Genomic DNA, 19,293 nt, shown 5'->3' with positions numbered 1-19,293 from the left:
CAACAAGAGTGAAACTCTGTCTCAAAAAAAAAAAAAAAAAAAAAAAAGAAAAGAAAAAACGAAAGATAGCTGGTGTATTCTCAGTGACAGATTACATAAAGGATCCATATAGGAACTCATTACTCTCCTCAGAGCTTTCAGGTTATCTGGGAGAGGAGTAAATCCCTCACCTAGAATTCCTGGATACACTGATTATCGAGTTTTGACCCTAGTAGAATGCTGATGGATTAGCAAATAAGTGTAAAAATAAAAGAATATTTTTCTCCCAAACCAAAAGTTTGGCAGAAATTAAATTGTAATTTCTGCTTGTGATAGAATAGAGAGAAATGTGTGTCTCTTTATTGTGATAGACAAATTCAGACCTTAAAGAATTCACTAAATTATTATGATAGTTTCAATGCTACTTTTCATTTATATACAACTTTTGACTTTCACGAAACAGTTCTGCATTACCTTATTTGATTCTCACAATAGCCTTGAGAAGAAAAGAGGACATATATCACCACATATTTTTGACAGATAAGGAAAATGAGGCACAAAATACTTAGCTAATTTCATTCCATCCCAGAGGCAAGTTGTATTGGGATAAGAACTCAAGAATCATTCCCTTTTGCTAGACTTCTTTTTACTAGTTCACTGTCTCTCAAATACTATGTAAAATAATAATAATAATTTTCCTGTGCAGTTTCCAAACTGCTTTGGAAAACTGTTTCCAAAACAGTTTCTTTGGACATAAGGGGCTCATGGATAAATTAAAATAAATCAGTTAAAACCATAAAATTGCATGCATATTTCACGTGAATGTTTGTGTATTTATCTTGGGATGGACTTCTAGCAACAACTTTTACCCTATTATTGAAGGGACTTTATAATCTTAACAACAGGTTAAGAATCCTTACTCCCTCAATTTTTTTTTTTATGACTTCAAAATCAAGTTAACAAAATGACCCATAGTTGCTATCATATTTACTTGTTTTGTGACTAATTGTTTCTAACATGCTCTTAACTGTATTATTTATTATAGATTTGATCTGGAAGATGTGAGAAATACGGGACTGTTTCAGAAGTGGTCTGTCATTCCTATTCTAGGACTAATCGAGACCTCTCTGTATGACAATATACTCTTGCATAATGCTCTTTTACTTCTTCTCCAAATTTTAAACTCCTGTTCTAAGGTAGCAGATATGTTGCTGGATAATGGTCTACTCTATGTGTTATGTAATACAGTAGCAGCCCTGAATGGATTAGAAAAGAAGTAAGTTTAAAATTATTATTTAAAATTACATCTGATAAATACTTTAGAACAGGAAAACTTCAGTATTAGTGTACTTTAATACACGAGTTTACCTATGTAAGAAGCCTTCCTGTGTACCTCTGAACCTAAAATAAAAGTAAAAAATAATAATAATAACAGAAAGAAAGAAAAAAAAAAAGCAAGAAATTGTATTTACTGAATGTCCCTGTATGCTACTTTATTAACTGGCCCGAGTTAGTTTCCACCCCTTGCTTGATTTGGAAAACCCAGATGGAGAGAAGCATTGTAGGCCTAATATCATACATTGAGGTAGATTATCAGGATTAAGATTGAAGACCAAAAGTAACTAATTCATATTTATTGGGTATTTATAAGTGATTAATATAAATGCAAATCTATTACCTCTTTTAGTCCTAAAGATAACTCTAATTTATACAAGTGAGATTCAGAGAGGTTAATTAATTTAGTCAAATTCACCTTCTCTGAAAAGCCTTTGCAGAATGTTCCTGTTCATACCCACACAATCTTCATCCTTAGTGTGGACTAGAAACCTGTCTGTGTGTTCTTATAGTATCTTGTATTAATCTCTAGTGTTGCACTTACAACCATTTACTATTTATAGTGATCTGTTTACTTGTCCGGTTTTCTGAAAAACTATGTATTTTTGACAGGTGTCAAAGTGTATCTTATTTCTATTTCTAGCATACACACTACATATTACTTGCCATAGAATAAGTGTGAATAAATATCAAATGACTGCATGAATGAGTGCAAGCTGGTCAAACAGGAATTTAAACCTTTTAAATTGGTTAGCTGTGTCTTAAATTATTTGTTCTTTTTCTTATAAATGTTCTGTTTTCTTCTTGTGTTGTTATCTTTAGCATTCCTGTCAGTGAATATAAATTGCTTGCGTGTGATATACAGCAACTTTTCATAGCAGTTACAATTCATGCTTGCAGTTCCTCGGGCTCACAATATTTTAGGGTTATTGAAGACCTTATTGTAATGCTTGGATATCTTCAAAATAGCAAAAACAAGAGGACACAAAGTAAGATTTAATTTTTACGAATTTGGGGAGGGAGTTGTATAATAGACAAACCTGTTATTTGAGTACAATCTCTTTCTTCTTAGAAACTCTTTTACTAAAAGTTTAACATTAATTTTGTGATAATATGTATCAGTTTTTAAAAAGAAGCCTAAAAAGGCTTGAAAAAGTGGCAAAAATAGAAAAAGTGATTCTACCGTGTAGTTAGTAGTTGGCAATACATAATTGAAAGATGTCACTGATTTTTCTTACCAAGTAGAATTTAAAAGCATATGTTGCATAGTAATACCCTTTTGTTTTCTTTAATGGTAATTATTAAAGTGAATATGAAACGAAAAGTATGATAATTGCTGGTTAAACTTTTGCCTTATATAGAAAAAAACCCTCTTCTTTGAAACAATTTTTAAAATGAAATAAATTGTGAGCTAATATTTTTCCATTGAAGGTTTTTTAGTGACCATTTGTAAATTTGCTTTAAAATTGCCTTTAACAAGAATTTTAAAATGTCTACGACTATCACCCCCATGCTGACCAAAATTTTAAAATTTATATCTAACAAAACATTATTGTCATGATACATAAAATCAGTTCAATTTAAAAATTAATAACCACATAGCTTGAAAACATTCTAGTATCTTCTGTTTTTAGATATGGCTGTTGCACTACAGCTTAGAGTTCTCCAGGCTGCTATGGAATTTATAAGGACCACCGCAAATCATGACTCTGAAAACCTCACAGATTCACTCCAGTCACCTTCTGCTCCCCATCATGCAATAGTTCAAAAGCGGAAAAGCATTGCTGGCGAGTATTGAAATCATATTTTAATAACCATAAATTGAGGCTAGCTTGACTTTCCTATGTTCTTATGCAATTCACATTTTTAAAATATTTCTTGTTTTACATAAAATTTAAGAAAGATTTTTTCCTGGAGGAAACTATTCTACTGCTTACTTTTAGTGCTTTTCTCATCCAGTTATTTCTTGAGCACCTGCCTACCATGTGCTGAGCATTGTGCTAAAATATTGGAGATACAATGACGAAAAAAAACCAGACACAGATTCTGCCCCTGCAGAGATTGTAAAATAGTAGGGAAATGTAGAGGGTAGGAATAGAGATTATAACAGGGCAATCTACATCAGGAGTTAGGGAAGTCTCTGAGAAAGTGGGATTTCAATATAGATGTAAAGGATGAGAAAGGAGTTAGCAAGGTGGAGAGTCAGAAAAAGAGTATTACAGGCAGAATGGATGGCTTATGTGAAGCTTCCAAGGCAGGGAAAAGCTGAGCTTGTTCAGAGAAATAAAGCCATTTAGCTAGAAGGTGTCACTTGATAAGACTGGGACACCAGAAGAGGCTGTACAGTATGGTATGGGCCAAAGTCATTTTTTAATCATGCAGGCCTTGTTAAGGAGCTTAGATTTTATCCTAATGGGAAGTCATCAAAGATTTTAAGTAGGTGTCATACTATAAACAGCTTTCTGTTTTATAAAGATCACTGTGTCTTCTGTGTGGAAAGTGGGTTAGGGGAGAGGAAGAGAAGAGAGGTAGTGGGGAGTCCAGGTAGGAGGCTATTACAGTAGTCAGGGCAGATGATGGTGGCTTGCACATGGTTAAAATGCACATGATGTCAGGGCTTGGTTATACATTAGTACATGTCATCAAATAATAAACATTAATATTGTTAGGCTTCCTTATTTTTTCTACAAAATCTGCTATGACCTTTATCTGAATACAACCCAGAAAGATAACATGAACACCACATACACAGGATATACACTCATACGTATATATACATAGTGGATAAATATGCATATGCACATGCACATACACACACCATCTCCAAACAGAGTATTTGGTAAATTGTTTGAAGTTTAATCAGTCTTACTGTCTCGAATTCACTTAAGTTCAAATCTTTCTTTCACCTGTGTTAAGCTACTTCTGTGTTCAATGCTATGCAAAAATTTTAAACCATGTGAAAAACTCACTTGTAAAGAAAAGCTTTCAAGTACACATTGTTTTGCAGTAGTATGTTTAAATGATGCTAAATCAAACTTATATAAATAAAACTTCTAAAACATCTATGTAACTAAACCTACTGCCCAGCTACATTATTCCTTATTTAATATCTGAATGCACTCTCTTCTTGAGCTGCCCTTCCAGTTGTACATCTCTTTTGCCCTGAGTAGAAATAGATTCTTTATCAGTTCTAGCATTAATGCTCAGCTTCCTACATGCCAAAACATGATTGCTGGACACCTTTCCTTTGCAGGACTCCTTATATAGTCAGTGACTGCTTAGATGGAATTCGCCCTCTATTGATATCAGAAAGTGTACCTTTGCTACCCCTGCTGTTTCTTTCGTATTGATACTTCTCATTTTCATATCTGTTCCTCCTCTGCTTCCATCCCTAGATCTCTGGTTTTAGTTAATTATCACTTTGTGCCTGGGCTAACGCAATAGTCCTCTTGCTATTTCCCGTTTGGTCAATGATTTCTCTAGGAGTCTTTAATCTCTTTAGATACTAGCATTTTTGTCACCTTGAGCCTTAGAGCCCTACATAGCTTCAAGTTTGTTATCTTTTTTTTTTTTTTTTTTTTTTAGTTTGAGTCATTTTAAAACAGATAATGAACTTTTAGTCTTTTCACTAGATGGCTCTCCTTTTTTCTGACTTCTTAGCTTCTTATTATACTTGGCCTTGTGTTTTTTGCTCTAAGTAAATGTGATTGCTGTGAGCTGTAGGAGACTTACAGAATCCTACAAGTTTTTAGCTTAATAAAAGACCTTAAAAGTCATCCAGTCCAGCTTCTTCATCTTAAGACCCACTGCATCCTAGAACTAGGGACTGCTGGCACATGCACCCCTATACTCACCCCTTTGTGTCCTACACCACATCTACTCATTCCAGGTCTGTCATATCTCTTAGGAACCATCTCTCTCTCTCTGAAGTCTCTCTCAAGAATCCTCCCTGTTTTAAATACTGCCCTTATTTAAATTCTATCTTTGTGAATCTAGTTTGCAAAATACTACTTTATATGTGTTCGGTTGTTGCTTTGTAATTGTTTCTAAGTTGTTTTTTTACACATATGCTTAGGGAAGATTGTGCTTTTTGTTTCTTCACTATTACTTAAAAGTATCATTGAAAGTATATTGGCTTTGTATGCTACAGGTACAAAAACTGCAGAATACTAAGGCTCTTCTGTTTCTGAGCAGTGTGGTTACAAAAACTAATTCAAGGCCATTTGTCCATGATACTAAAGTGACATAGAGGGATTTCTATTTCTGTCATGTCTGTCAATTAGGTAATGAATTGTTCCTTCAAAGACTTAAGCTGTTGTCTTTACTGATAAATGTTTAGGTGTGGTGGGAGGGATTCCTAAATAGATTCATTTAGCATTTGTTGAAAACTACTGAGATGAGTGACACCTCCAACCCCACTGCCACCCTCTCCTCCTTCAGCAGAAGTTGTGGGAATTGCCAGCAGCTGCAGCTTCCACTGTGGCCACACACCAGACTCTGATAATAGACACATTTACTCAAACCTTGAACCCCAGGATATCCATGACTTGGGACCAAAGTTTCTTCAGCAATACTCTCATTACATCTAGACCTTAAGTTCTTGCGTTGCTAACGGAGTTAGACACTATTTTATTGTCAGATTAATCTTCTTACAACCTCACTCAGGTTTACCATTCTTCTGCTCAGCAACTCTGAGTTGCCTGCCACCCCAGTGAGCAAAGCTCTGATTCCTTAGCCTCTATATCTGTTTTTGGTCTAGTTATCTGTATCTATACATACCTTTTTATGTAATTTTACCTAAATGGTATCATGCTCTACCTACTGTTTATAAATTGATTTCTATTTCTAGTCATTTATTATAGATATTTTTCCATGTTAAGAAACATAAATATTCTTTTATTTTTAATGATTGCAAAATAATCTGTTATTTTGATGTGGATAATCTAACTTTTATAGATAAACAAAGGTTTTTTTGCTTGATTTTTGCTAGTATAAATAAGGTAGCAATATACACTTTTAAATGTATTTTTTTACTTGTCTGCTTATTAATATGAAAAACTTTACACATCACTCTTAATGCATGAAGGTAGAAGTAGTCAGCATCAGGATATTATTTAGAATGCTAGACATATATTTAAATTGTCATACACTCACATACACACACAGTTATATTAGTAATTCACATACAAATGAACTTTATATTTCAACCAATAATAATATTAACCATTAAAAGTATTTTATTATTTGTGAGAATTAGACAGGCATTACGTTTTACATTCATTATTTTATTTTATCAACAAAATGACTCTTTCTTTATCCGTTTATTCAACCATCAAACATCAAATATTTCTTGAGTACCAACCATGTACCAGTTACTATATTACTTGTCTTCATGGAACTTGTACTGGGGGAAATGATGAATAAGCATATAAACAAATATATTTAATACAGTGTCAGATAGTGATAGATATCCACCTGTGAAGTAAGCTCTGTTTTCTTTCTAATCTGCATCTTATGTATGAGAAAACTGAGGTTTAGAAAGAAATGTGCTTAAGGCCACACTAGCTCTGTGTGGCTTCACAGCAGGAGTGCTGAAATACCCTCCCACTTTTTCTAGTATTAATACATAGTATTAAAAAAGACCTACTTAACATTTCCTTATTCAGTGTATTGTCATACCTCTGAATTACAATCATCAGCTGCACATACAGCATGAAAGCTGTCAGATGTAGACATTAGGAAGAATCTGCTTAAACTCAGTATATTGTTTGACAGTATAACTCTTGAATATATACAGGATATGAATTTTTGTATTTTTTTTTTTGCCTCAAAAGTGACTGTCTACCAAAATATATTAACTGATTAAGAATACTAATTACCCAAAATAGTAAGCAATCTAAAATAGTATTAAAATATTTAAATAGCTTACAGGATAAGTCATTAAAACCTGTGATAATTTAGTCATATGTAATTTTTATAGAGGTTATTTATAGAAATTGATATATGTTTTCATAATTTAAAACAAAGGTTCAATTCCAATGAAGGGTTCTATTATTCCTCATCTACCAAGACATCATTTTGGTTCCTATGGTCAACTTCCGATGCCCTTCTCCTTCAGTTCATTAAATCAAGACTCATCCCCCCAGTTTTCTCCTGGATGCACTACCTGTGTTGTACCTCCTGGAGCAGGTGCAGTAATGGCGCAGGAATGCCACTCCTCTGTGTTCAGTCTGAGGAAACCTTTCTCAGGAAATGCCTTTGTAGCATTGAATTCCAAATGATGCATGTGTTCTAAATCATTTTAATAACAAATCACTGGAATTATATTCACCTTTCTGATCTCTTCACTGTCATTGACTGATTTCTACTTTGTCACTATATACAATTTTTAAAACTACTTTATGAAGTTCAACAACAGTAATTATCCAGAAATAGTAATATTCTTACTAAAAAATGATGTGCATTAAAACTTGATTTTGGAATACAAAGAAGTGAAACAGTATTTGAAACTATTTTATCAAAATGTTCTAAACTAGTTAAGCCCATTTAATACTTTTTAACTTGAACTTTGCCAAATGACATCTGTTTTACTAAGCTATGTCACTAGCCTCAACATTGTTATTTAGGACTTTGAAACCAAAAGTACTGTTGCGCTTCTTGAAAGAGGGAGAAACATCATTTTCTCTTAATCACTCTCTCCTTTGTATAAATTGACTTTGTAGTAAATAAGGTTGTTTTCACGGTCTGGTAATCAAAAAGTTTCAGCAAAAATAGTTTCCTTGATCCTTATTAACACTGGCATTTGATGTTTTAATTTATATACTTTTGAAGGTCCTCGAAAATTTCCGCTTGCTCAAACTGAATCGCTTCTGATGAAAATGCGTTCAGTGGCAAATGATGAGCTTCATGTGATGATGCAACGGAGAATGAGCCAGGAGAACCCTAGCCAGGCGACTGAAACGGAACTTGCACAGAGACTACAGAGGCTCACCGTTTTAGCAGTCAACAGGATTATTTATCAAGGTAAGACTATAGGATTAGTTTGTTTTCTTCAGCTTTTAAAATGAAAGAGAAGTAATCTAAGAGGAAACTGGTTAGTTTTCAGATGTTTAAGCAACATTATTTTTCAGTTCTTAACATCCATATTATTAAGAGTTTCTTATTTGGAACTGGTAAGTCTTAAATAAAAGTCCACTTTCAGTGTGTTCAATGCTAGCCCAGATTGACCAGTTTAAAACCGTATGGCACTTCCAGTATGATCTTTTGAGATCATTGTAGATTCACATGCAGTTAAGAGATAATACAGAGAGAGACCCTGTATATCCTTTACCCAGTTTCCCTCAATGAATCTTGCAGAACTGCCATTCTGACAGATGTGTAGTGATATCTCATTGTGGTTTTAATTTGCATTTCTATATTGGCTAATGAATATATATGTACATACTTAAATTGTAATACTTAGAGCAGCCACTAAAAAAAGCTATTCAAAGAAATACACTCCAAAACACTATAAATAATGTTCTCACCACACACCCAAAAAAATGGTAACTATGTGAGGTGTTAGATATGTTAGCTAGCTTCATTATGGTGATTATTTGACAATGTATTCATATATCAAAACATCTTAATTATATACAATTTCTGTTTGTCAATTATATTACAATAAAGCTGAAAATTGTTTTTAAAAAAACACTATAGATAAGTCAAAATGGAATTCTAAAAAAATGTTCGGGTAACCCCAGGAAGACAGGAAAAAGAAAACAGTAATTGTTAATCACTAGAAAAACATGATAAACTCAAGTTTTTTTTTCTTTTTTTAGTTTTTTTTACTTTTCTTTCTCTCTCTCTTTTTTTTTCTTTTTTCTTGAGATGGGTTCTCACTGTCACCGAGGCTAGATTGCAGTGGTATGATCTCAGCTCACTGCAACCTCTACCTCCTGGGCTCAAGCAATCCTCCCATCTCAGCCTCCTAAGTAGCTGGGACTTCAGGTGTGTACCCCATGCCCGGCTAATTTTTGTATTTTTTTGTAGAGATGGGGTTCCACCATGTCGCCCAGGCTGACCTCAAACTCCTTGACTCAGGTGATCGATCTGTCTGCCTTCACCTCCCACAGTGCTGGGATTACAGGCGTGAGCCATTGTCCCCAGCTTTTTTTTTTTTTTAACTTTTCTAATGTACATTCTGTGCAACAGACTCCCAGACTAAACTCTTGAACCATGATTATTACATATACAGCATGTAAATGGATAGCACATGCAGAGAAACAGCTCTGTAGATCCACTCCTGTAAATATGACATGGTCTTTATGTTCGATTTGTATAATAATCTCATGGTTTGAATCATTTTGCAGTTTAACTTACCTTCATTAGCCAATAAATATTTAATTTGGAATTGTATGACATGCATTTTGAAATTTCTGTTATTTTACATGAATTCACTTTCTACTAGAGTGTATCTACTACATCTAATACACCTGATAAACTTTTAAATTGTGATAACTGAATTAGTAATTAAAAACAATATTTTTACCAGTATTATTACTATTTATAATGGCTAGATAGTAGTGATATGACTAACCTTGTATTCTTTTTTTCAATTCAAAGAGTTTAATTCAGACATTATTGACATTTTGAGAACTCCAGAAAATGTAACTCAAAGCAAGACCTCAGTTTTCCAGACTGAAATTTCTGAGGAAAATATGCATCATGAACAGTCTTCTGTTTTCAATCCATTTCAGAAAGAAATTTTTACATATCTGGTAGAAGGATTCAAAGTATCTATTGTAAGTAAATTAATTACATGTGAAACGTTCATTCACACAAAGGAAATAGAGGTTTTATGTTGACTGTATTATACGTTTTCACAATCGTATTTCTTTGTGCTCTTTCAGAGAGCTTTTTAAAACTCGGACGAGAACAATATATATTGCTAATTCACCCTTTCCAAAATGACTCCACTCATGCAGCATTACTTTTTAAGCCTGTAACCCTAGAAGCTATTTTCTAGTGTTGTAGTTTAGTAAGATCAGCATCAGAAAAGAGTAGATCGTCGTCATTGATGACTACTATGAGAGTTTACATTAATTGTTTTTACAGGACTGTATTTATGGCTCCTTACTCTCAGTTTTCTGAATTATTATGAATTTTAGATCTTGGCCTAAGTGTATCTAACACCTTTAAAATTACGTAGAGAATACTGATAAGTGTCACGGTTCATTTATCATCATCTCACTTGGGTTTCTGTGGGTCACTTACAGTTGACACAATGGAACAAGTTGGTCAGTTTACTACATAGATAGCAAAAGCCAATCTAATTCTAGCAGCACTCATAAATCATGACATGCCAGTCTCTAAATCTAAACTAGATTTTGGTGTTTTAGCTCTGAACAGCAAAACCAAGTGCAGATTCGCTCACAGAGTCCTTAGGACTAGACGTAATTAGAGAGGAGCTGTTTCTAAAACTCAGAATGAATTCTGAATGTACTGCTTCCAGTTTTAAACCACGTACAAGTGATTTGATCAGCATTTGGCTAGGCTTAGTGGGACCATTGTTAAAACAATTGGTTAATTGTTAGGGAATACTCTATGGTAAACCCATAGAGTAGTTTCCCCTTATCTTCAGGGGTACCTTGCAGGACCCCTGGTGAATTCCTGAAACCACAGATGGTACTGAAACCTATATATACTATGTTTTTTCACATGCATACATACCTATGATAAAGTCTAATTTGTGAATTAAGCACAGTAAGAGATTAACAATAATAATAAAACAGAACAGTTATAACAATCTACTTTAATAAAAGTTATATAAATGTAGTCTCTTTTTACAGTGAGTAAGTATCTTATTGTACGGTACGTAACTATTTTCAGACCATGGTTGACTGTGGAAAGCAAAACCACAGGTAAGGGGCACTGCTATATGCAGTGCTTAATTTGTGACTAACACTCAATAAAGTAGCACAATTCGAGTCTTTATTATGAATCCTTTCTCTTTTTTATTGCAAAATCAGTGTAGGCTTATTTATCATTGCTCTTTGATAGTTTTTTTTTTAATTTATAATTTTTGAGCCTTTGGTAATTTTTTCATGGCTTAGGACTTTAGCTTCTTTATCCATCTCTTCTTTTAAACTGTGGTAAGGTATACCTAACATAAAATTTACCATTTTAACCATTTTTAAGGATGCAATTCAGTGGCATTAAGTATATTCATATTATTGTGCAGCCATTGCCACCATCCATCTCTAGGAACTTTTTTTTTTTTCTGAGATGGAGTCTCAGTCTGCCTCCCCAGCTGGAGTGCACTGGCCCGATCTCGGCTCACTGCAACCTACACCTCCCAGGTTCAAGCGATTCTCCTATCCCAACCTCCCGCGTAGCTCGGATTACAGGCACCCACCACCACACCCAGCTAATTTTTGTATTTTTAGTAGAGACAGCGTTTCGCCATGTTGTCCAGGCTGGTCTCGAATTCCTGACCTCAGGTGACCCACCTGCCTCGGCCTCTCAGAGTGCTGGGATTACAGGTGTGAGCCACTGCACCTGGCCAGAACTTTTTAATTATCCCAAATGAAACTCCGTACCTAATAAATAATAACTTTTACCACCCCTTCCTCCATTACCCAGTAATCACTATTCTACTTTCCTGTCTCTGTGAATTTGACTGTTCTAGATATCTCATATAAATAGAAGCATATACTATTTGTCCTTTTGTATATGCCTTATTTTATTTAGCATTCTGTCCTCAAGGGTCATCCATGTTGTAGCATGTGTCAGAATTTCCTTCCTTTTTAAGGATGAATAATATTCCATTGTATGTATATACCACATTTTGTTTATCTGTTCATCCACTGATGGACGTTCAGACTGTTTCCACCTTTTGGCTATTTTGAGTGATGCTGCTATGAACGTTGTATGCCCATCTCTTTTAAACTCCTGTGTGTATGGTTATGTATATATCTTTCTAATTTTGACTATGAAAACCAATCTGGAATAAAACATGTTCTATAATCTTCTTTAGGGCTGTGTTGAGGCTAGCATGGTATTGCTTAAGCAGTCTGATCCTAATTCATTCCTATCTTGATTGATTTTAGGGTTCAAGTAAAGCCAGTGGTTCCAAGCAGCAATGGACTAAAATTCTGTGGTCTTGTAAGGAGACCTTCCGAACGCAGCTTGGGAGACTCCTAGTGCATATTTTGTCACCAGCCCACACTGCACAAGAGAGAAAGCAAATTTTTGAAATACTTCATGAACCAAATCATCAGGAAATACTGCGAGACTGTCTCAGCCCATCCCTACAAGTAAGTGTCTCAGCTTTGATAAGATAAGTACAACTTTTGGTGAAATATAAAGTCTGAATAAAACAAGAACTGAAATTAAATTGAATTTTCATGCCTAATTTATAATTTTCTTACCAAGCAAATTTAACCTAAGGCCTTTCCTTAGGTGCTTTTACACAGGCTCAATTTAACCTGTGTGTTTATTTCCCAGTCTTTTTTCTAGTGCCTAAATTAAGAAGTTCTGTTTCAGAGTTTCTGTCAGATACTTTGTAATGTGTTAACATATCTTGAAGTGTTTTCTTTAAGGATTGTTTGGAGGCTTTTTAAAAAGCATTATATTACCTGTGAAACATCTATATTGAATAGCTCAAACAACAATACATACAACGTATCTCAAAAATATGTGTGGTCAGTTAAAATAGAAAAAAATTATTAATCATTTGGAATAATCAAACCCAAAATACCTAAAAGAATTTCAGAGTGTATAAAGTTTACCACTTCAAGAGTGGTAGTTGGAAAGTTTAAAAGGTACATTAAACCATATTGGAGGGCTGTTTAACAGTTTCTTATAAAATTATATATATATATATATATATTTATTTATTTATTTATTTTGAGACAGTCTCACTCTGTCACCCAGGCTGCAGTGGCCGGATCTCAGCTCACTGCAAGCTCCGCCTCCCGGGTTTACGCCATTCTCCTGCCTCAGCCTCCCGAGTAGCTGGGACTACAGGCGCCCACCACCTTGCCCGGCTAGTTTTTTGTATTTTTTAGTAGAGATGGGATTTCACTGAGTTAGCCAGGATAGTCTCGATCTCCTGACCTCGTGATCCGCCTGTCTCAGCCTCCCAAAGTACTGGGATTACAGGCTTGAGCCACCGCGCCCTAAACATATTTAACTTGTGACCATGTTACTCCATTTTTAGATATTTACCTAAAAGAGAAATTAAAGCATATATTCATTGAAAGACTTGTTTAAGAATATCCATGGCAGCCTTTTTTCATAATAACCAAAAACTAGAAATATTCAAATGCTCACCAACAGAAGAATGTACAAATTGTGATTTCTTTCTACCTGTAGAGAGAAATCTATATAGACTATTCTACAGCACTGTATAGACTATTATACAGCTTTAAAAAGGAACGGACTACTGATACACCTACCATTATGGATGAATCTCAGGAACACTGAGCGGGGAAAGAGACAGCCAAACACAAAGGAGTACAATCTGTGATTCTGTTCATCTGAAAGAACAAGCAAAACCAAGATATGATGATAGAATTCAGGACAGTAGTTGCCTCTGTGGAAGGGGGATGGTGAGAAAGCGAATTGACTGGAAAGAGGTTTAAGGGAACTTTCTGAGGTGATAAAAATAAGATCTTATTTTGAGTAGTGGTTAAATGGATGTATGCAATTGTCAAAACTCATAGAAACACTTAATATATGTATGCTTTATTATATGTAAGTTATACCTCAATAGAGATGAGAGAGGGTATATTAAATCATATTAGGAGTCAAAACTATTGGAAGGGATACTTTTAGGTGATTTTTCCAGTATTAACACACTTTCAAGTACACTGAGGGCACTGTCTTCCTTTTCCCAAGACAGAAGCCTATTTAGCCTGTATTTTCCTTCTGTGGAGAATTTGAAATGGTGTTTTTTTCTTTCCTTTATGCTCAGCAAAGTTGCTATCCATCAAAATTCAACTGCAGTGTTAACAGTCCACTTTTTCTCATACCATCTTCCCTTCCCCACTACTTCATGTCTGTCATGTCTTCCCACTACTTCATGTCTGTCAATCATTATTGAATTTCAGCTTGAAAATTTTAACTGTTGTTGTCGTTGACTTTTTCTTCTCTCAATCCATTTCATCACCAAGGCCAGTTGTTTATTCACCCACGAAGACTGAGGATATTGTCTTTAACCTAATAGTTTTAGCAACCACTGATAATTGCCAAGATCCACTTTTTCATTAGAGTTACAAAATAGTGATATCTCTAAGCCTCTCATTCCATCAACATCTATAAGCTCTGACTTTTCTATAGGGAAGAACTTTCCCTTGTCAACTATTTGGCTACCTTTTTTTTTCTTTTTTTTTTTCACTGTACAAGATTTATTGTAGGTTTTAGTTAGTATGACACTTGGATAGTTGGTTGCATTGTTTATATGTAGATCTCTTTACATAATACGATAATGTACACTACTGATATATATAGTTCACAAAATAAGATTGTTTGGATCAATTATGCACCATACATGCAATATTGGATTTATACACTGGATCCAGAATGTGACTGATTGGGAAAAAATGTTGGACCAGGCATGTTCAGTGAAGGAGCCAGGATGTTATTTATATAACACGCGGTAAACATCCATCTGGCTCAAGGGGCAACTGCAGCATGGGCAGCATTGGCAGTGGTGCCTCAGAGGTGGCAGAACTATTTCACACCAACCAGTTTAGGACTACACAAGATTAGTACCATCCAGCCTACAGGATGGTACTATAGGATATAGCTACCCACAGGATATAGTACCTACAGAATATAGCTGTAGGATTTTACAAACCATTCCTATTTCTAACTTTAGGAACTGACGTTTTTCCCAGTCCATCTTAACATTACTGCTTTAATCACAGATCAGATAAAAAGGACAATATGCACAACCTCCAACTAAAATCCTGTTGTAGCCTAGACAGTGAAATGGTATGCCATCAGAAGACTTTAAAATTGCAGCTCTTTTTGTATCCCCCAAAGTGGAACTGCACTCTTCTTCAAACGGCCCCTTAGGAGTCAGAGTCACCTTCACAGGGTCTGAGATTCTGTCCTGTCCCAAGATGCAAGGAACACTAAGGAAGACATCATCATTTATTCCATAGAGACCCTTAATCATGGTGGAAATTGGGTGCACCCACCCAAGATTCTTCATTATACTGTCTGCCAAATCTGCCACAGAGAGTCCAGTGGCCCACGATGGGTAGCCTTTGAGTTTGATCACCTTGTAAGCACTCTCAGCCACCTGCTTGTGAACCTCTTTCCACTGTTCCTTATCTATATCAGTCCCTAAATCTGGGTGCAGAGTCTTGAGGGAGACACCAGTAACATTCACTCCGCTCCATACAGGCACACTAGAATCTCCATGTTCCCCAAGGACCCTACCCATGACAGCTTAATGGGTGAACTCCCAGCCTTTCCTGCATTGGGTAACGGAATTGGGCTGAGCCGAGATTGCAGCCACTTCCAATAACACGGTTTTTGGGAAAGCCACTTATATTCCAAGCCACAATAGGTCAAAGATATCCACTGGATTTGAAACAATAAGCAACTTGCAGTTCAGGCTGTATTTTACAGCATTAGGAATGATGAATTTAAAGAAGTTCACATTACACTGGACCAAATTAAAACGGCTTTCTCCCTCTTGCTGATGTGCCTCAGCTGTGATAATGACCAACTTGGAGTTTGCAGTTACATATAGTCTTTGCCAGAGACAACTTTTGATGTTCTAAGGAAAAGGCTGCCATGTTGGAGATCCATCATCTCGCCCTTCAATTTGTCTTCCATGACATCAACAAGAGCAAGTACACCTGCCAAGTCCTTCATTAAGATACTGATGGCAAAAGCTGTGCCAACAGCATCAACCCCAACAACGGTAATCTTATTCTGGGGAATCTCTTCTTCCTTTAGAAGATTATGAATCGGCTGATCCTCGAGAGTTTCCATATTGGACTTGGAAACAAAAGGAATCGGGAATGCATGTCCAGTGGGTGTCTGGGCACGTGGCAGTGAGATCCGGACTCTTGGGCAGCGGCTCCAGCACCTTGGCTGCCTTTAAGTACAGTCAGTCAAGGAAAGGCAGGATAAATGCTGTTTCCTTCCCTGTTTATTAATTTTTAGAATGATGAGTTCATGCCCCTAGTGGCCTCTAATTTTTGTATTTGTTTTTATTTTTGGAGTATCATTAGGAACTCAGGTATTTTAAAATAAATGTTATGTGTTTTAGTCTTTTGCAATCATTATTTGGTTTGATATTAAAATTAACACCTCTGTAGATTCAAGTTGTTGGGTCGACATGGCCTTTTTCATTTTAACAAGTTAATATGATTAAACTTCTTGTTTTCTGGCACAGAAGAATGTCCCAGGCCCACCTTATACAATTCCTTCCCCAAACCTAGAACCCAACTTCCCTCCCAAGAAGGCCTTATTTCCTTTTAAGGAGATGATAGCATTTAGAGACTACAAATCTAAGGACTACGTATGTTTATTTCTACTGGGTTGTCGTTTCTTCTCAGGCTTTTTAGTGGACAAAGCTAGGAAATATGTATTTTTTTAGAAAGACAAAGAAGTCATGAGTTTGTACTGACGCTTTCACTTTTTCTTGGATTTTTTTATTTGTATTTCTTATTAATGTTGATATCTTGGTTCCTAATATTAACATAATCACTTATTTGCTTTGTCTTTCTACATATATAACATTTTCAAAATAAGATGACCAACATGATCACTAATAACAATCCTGCTGAGTGCAGTTGAAGATGTCTTTGTGGTTCTTTTTGTTCCTAGCATACTGTTATGGTCATATACAGTGAAAATACTGTATTATAAAAGCACTTAAATAGTTTATTTGGTCAGGCTGCCAACTTCAACCAATTAGGTAGGTAGGTAGGTAGGTTTTTTTTTCCAGTTTGTTTTATAGTTTTTTGGGATTCCTTTGGGGTTTTGTTTGTTTGCTTAATTTTGTTTTTAATCGTGAAATGTCTACATGGTTCTAAAAGCAACGCTGTGAAACAGCACATTCAGAGAGGTTCTAGCTTTTATCCCTTTCTTCTCCTGATATTCTTTCCCACTCTGTGTAGGTAACTGACTTTTTTTTCTGTTGAAGATACAGGCAAATCTATATATACATGTATTTACACATGTAAATATTCTCTCCCCTACTTCATAACACAAAGAAAGATAGCAAAGTATACACACTCTTCTGCACCTTACTTTCTTCACTTAATATATCCTAGAGATCATTATTACATAGTAGTGTAGAGTGATCTTCTTTATGCCTTTTCACAGCTGCATACATTTAATTTGTATTTCATTTGGAATCTGCCTGGGTTTTTTAAGCCCCAGGCTTCTTTTCTGCCATCACAACTTGATTCTGATTAACACTCCAGCCTGCTGACCCTCTTCTTTTCAAGATAATCATATCTTTGTGTCTTGCAACCTCTTCACATCCTGTTTATTTTTACTGTCATGCTGTTTTATTCATGTTGTCCACCAGCACAGAACACCTTTCTCTCCTTTGTCTATCCATATCCCTATTCTATCCTTTCATTTGGCCATGACCCAGATCACTCTATACCTTCTTCAAAACCTTTCTCCCTTTCTGTAGTCCACTCAGAACTCTTCCTTATTAGAACCTTCTTTGAAAAGAAATATTTTACATATTTTAGCACTTTATTATTTTCTAAGGATTCATGTTTAACAGATTCAGTTCCTTAAATCAGTTTTTTAAGGGCCGAAAATAAGATTTTTTTGGTATCTGTTCCAAAAAAATGACCACTTTTATAGTCCCTGAAATGATAATTGTAAGTGATCAGAGGGTATTAAAATGAGATATTAGAAACAACTTCAGTGTTTAAGAAAATCATGTGTTTCTTTAGATATTCACAATGAATAAAAACATTTCGGATAGTTTTTCAAGATAATTTTAGAGTGTCACTGAATGCTAAACTGAAATATTTTTAAAGTTATATCAAGAACATTACTTTTAAGACACACTTAGGAAAATCTTCCAGTCATTTACCATTTTTATTTATTTGCCAACTCTTTGGGCCTTTTACTCACAGAGCTTCTGTTCATTTTTCTCTTTTGGTCAGGTAGCAGCTGTCTCTGACTAATTTAAAATGTTGCATTAAAATGAGCTGTGCTATTTTCACTATTGCATATGTTCATCTTTTGTTTTTGGGAAATGACATGATATGATTCAGCATGATAATTTAAATATCACCCAAAATGTAATCATTTCCAGATCATTTTCTGACATTTAATACTATTCACAGTTAAAAATGTCATAAAACTAAATACAGCGATATTCATGTCAGTGCTTATTTTTAAAGTAAAATATATATGTTTAACTTGTTGACAAAATTATTGTCTAAATAATACATGCTGTACACATTAGAGTCAGGTGTAATATCTACAGCATGTAAGGGCCACTTAAAAAGTCACGAATCGACATTTGGTTTCAGTTTGTGCTGCAAAGGACAATTGTCATTATCTTAAGTAACACTGTAAATTTTGGTTTTAGGGCCTGTTAATAAAAGATTGGCTAAAACAACTCTTCCATGGATATACATATAGAACTGTCTGCGTAGATCTCACCAGTTTGAGAGTTTTTCACCTTTTGTCCTAGGGAGTAGTGAATGCTTACAAGCTAAAGATAGGTTTTAGTTCTAGAAATTTCACCAACTTCTCTTCTACTAAGCAGAAATCAAAGGAAGAAGAGTAAATAAGTTTTAAGGTCTAAAGGAAGCTTTCCCTTCTAGTTCAGTTTTTCTGTGAGAAAAACTAAAAATTATTTTCCTTTATCCCACTTTATTTCCTGTATTCCTTTAGCAAGTCCTTTCCAAAATTCTTTCCCCAAAAGCTAGCTGGCTAGCTTGCTTGCTTTTTAAAATATAGTTTATAAGAAAAAATTTCAAACATACAGAGAGT

General features: G+C 35.0%; 1 protein-coding gene and 1 pseudogene across 14 annotated transcripts in view; one reads left to right on the top strand and one right to left on the bottom strand.

The window, feature by feature from the left end:
* Nucleotides 1-19,293, top strand: part of LYST (lysosomal trafficking regulator) — a 217,585-nt gene that overhangs the window by 130,376 nt on the left and 67,916 nt on the right. For 11 of the 13 annotated variants that reach the window (XM_017953541.2, XM_017953525.3, XM_017953547.3 and 8 more), the window contains 7 exons: nucleotides 1,025-1,255; nucleotides 2,137-2,303; nucleotides 2,949-3,101; nucleotides 7,342-7,503; nucleotides 8,146-8,337; nucleotides 9,919-10,097; nucleotides 12,405-12,611. In XM_017953541.2, coding sequence (XP_017809030.2) covers nucleotides 1,025-1,255; nucleotides 2,137-2,303; nucleotides 2,949-3,101; nucleotides 7,342-7,503; nucleotides 8,146-8,337; nucleotides 9,919-10,097; nucleotides 12,405-12,611 — 1,291 coding nt within the window. The remainder of the gene's footprint in view (nucleotides 1-1,024; nucleotides 1,256-2,136; nucleotides 2,304-2,948; nucleotides 3,102-7,341; nucleotides 7,504-8,145; nucleotides 8,338-9,918; nucleotides 10,098-12,404; nucleotides 12,612-19,293) is intronic. The other 2 variants (XM_017953559.2, XM_017953553.3) reach the window with 1 other exon arrangement.
* On the bottom strand, nucleotides 15,021-17,850 carry LOC101019924 (annotated as a pseudogene). The gene has a single exon (XR_002519100.2). The product of XR_002519100.2 is annotated as an L-lactate dehydrogenase A chain-like (transcript).

The sequence above is a fragment of the Papio anubis genome, chromosome 1, assembly GCF_008728515.1.
Source record: "Papio anubis isolate 15944 chromosome 1, Panubis1.0, whole genome shotgun sequence".
In the NCBI taxonomy this organism is placed as follows: domain Eukaryota; kingdom Metazoa; phylum Chordata; class Mammalia; order Primates; family Cercopithecidae; genus Papio; species Papio anubis.
This window is presented reverse-complemented; position numbering and strand designations above follow the sequence as displayed.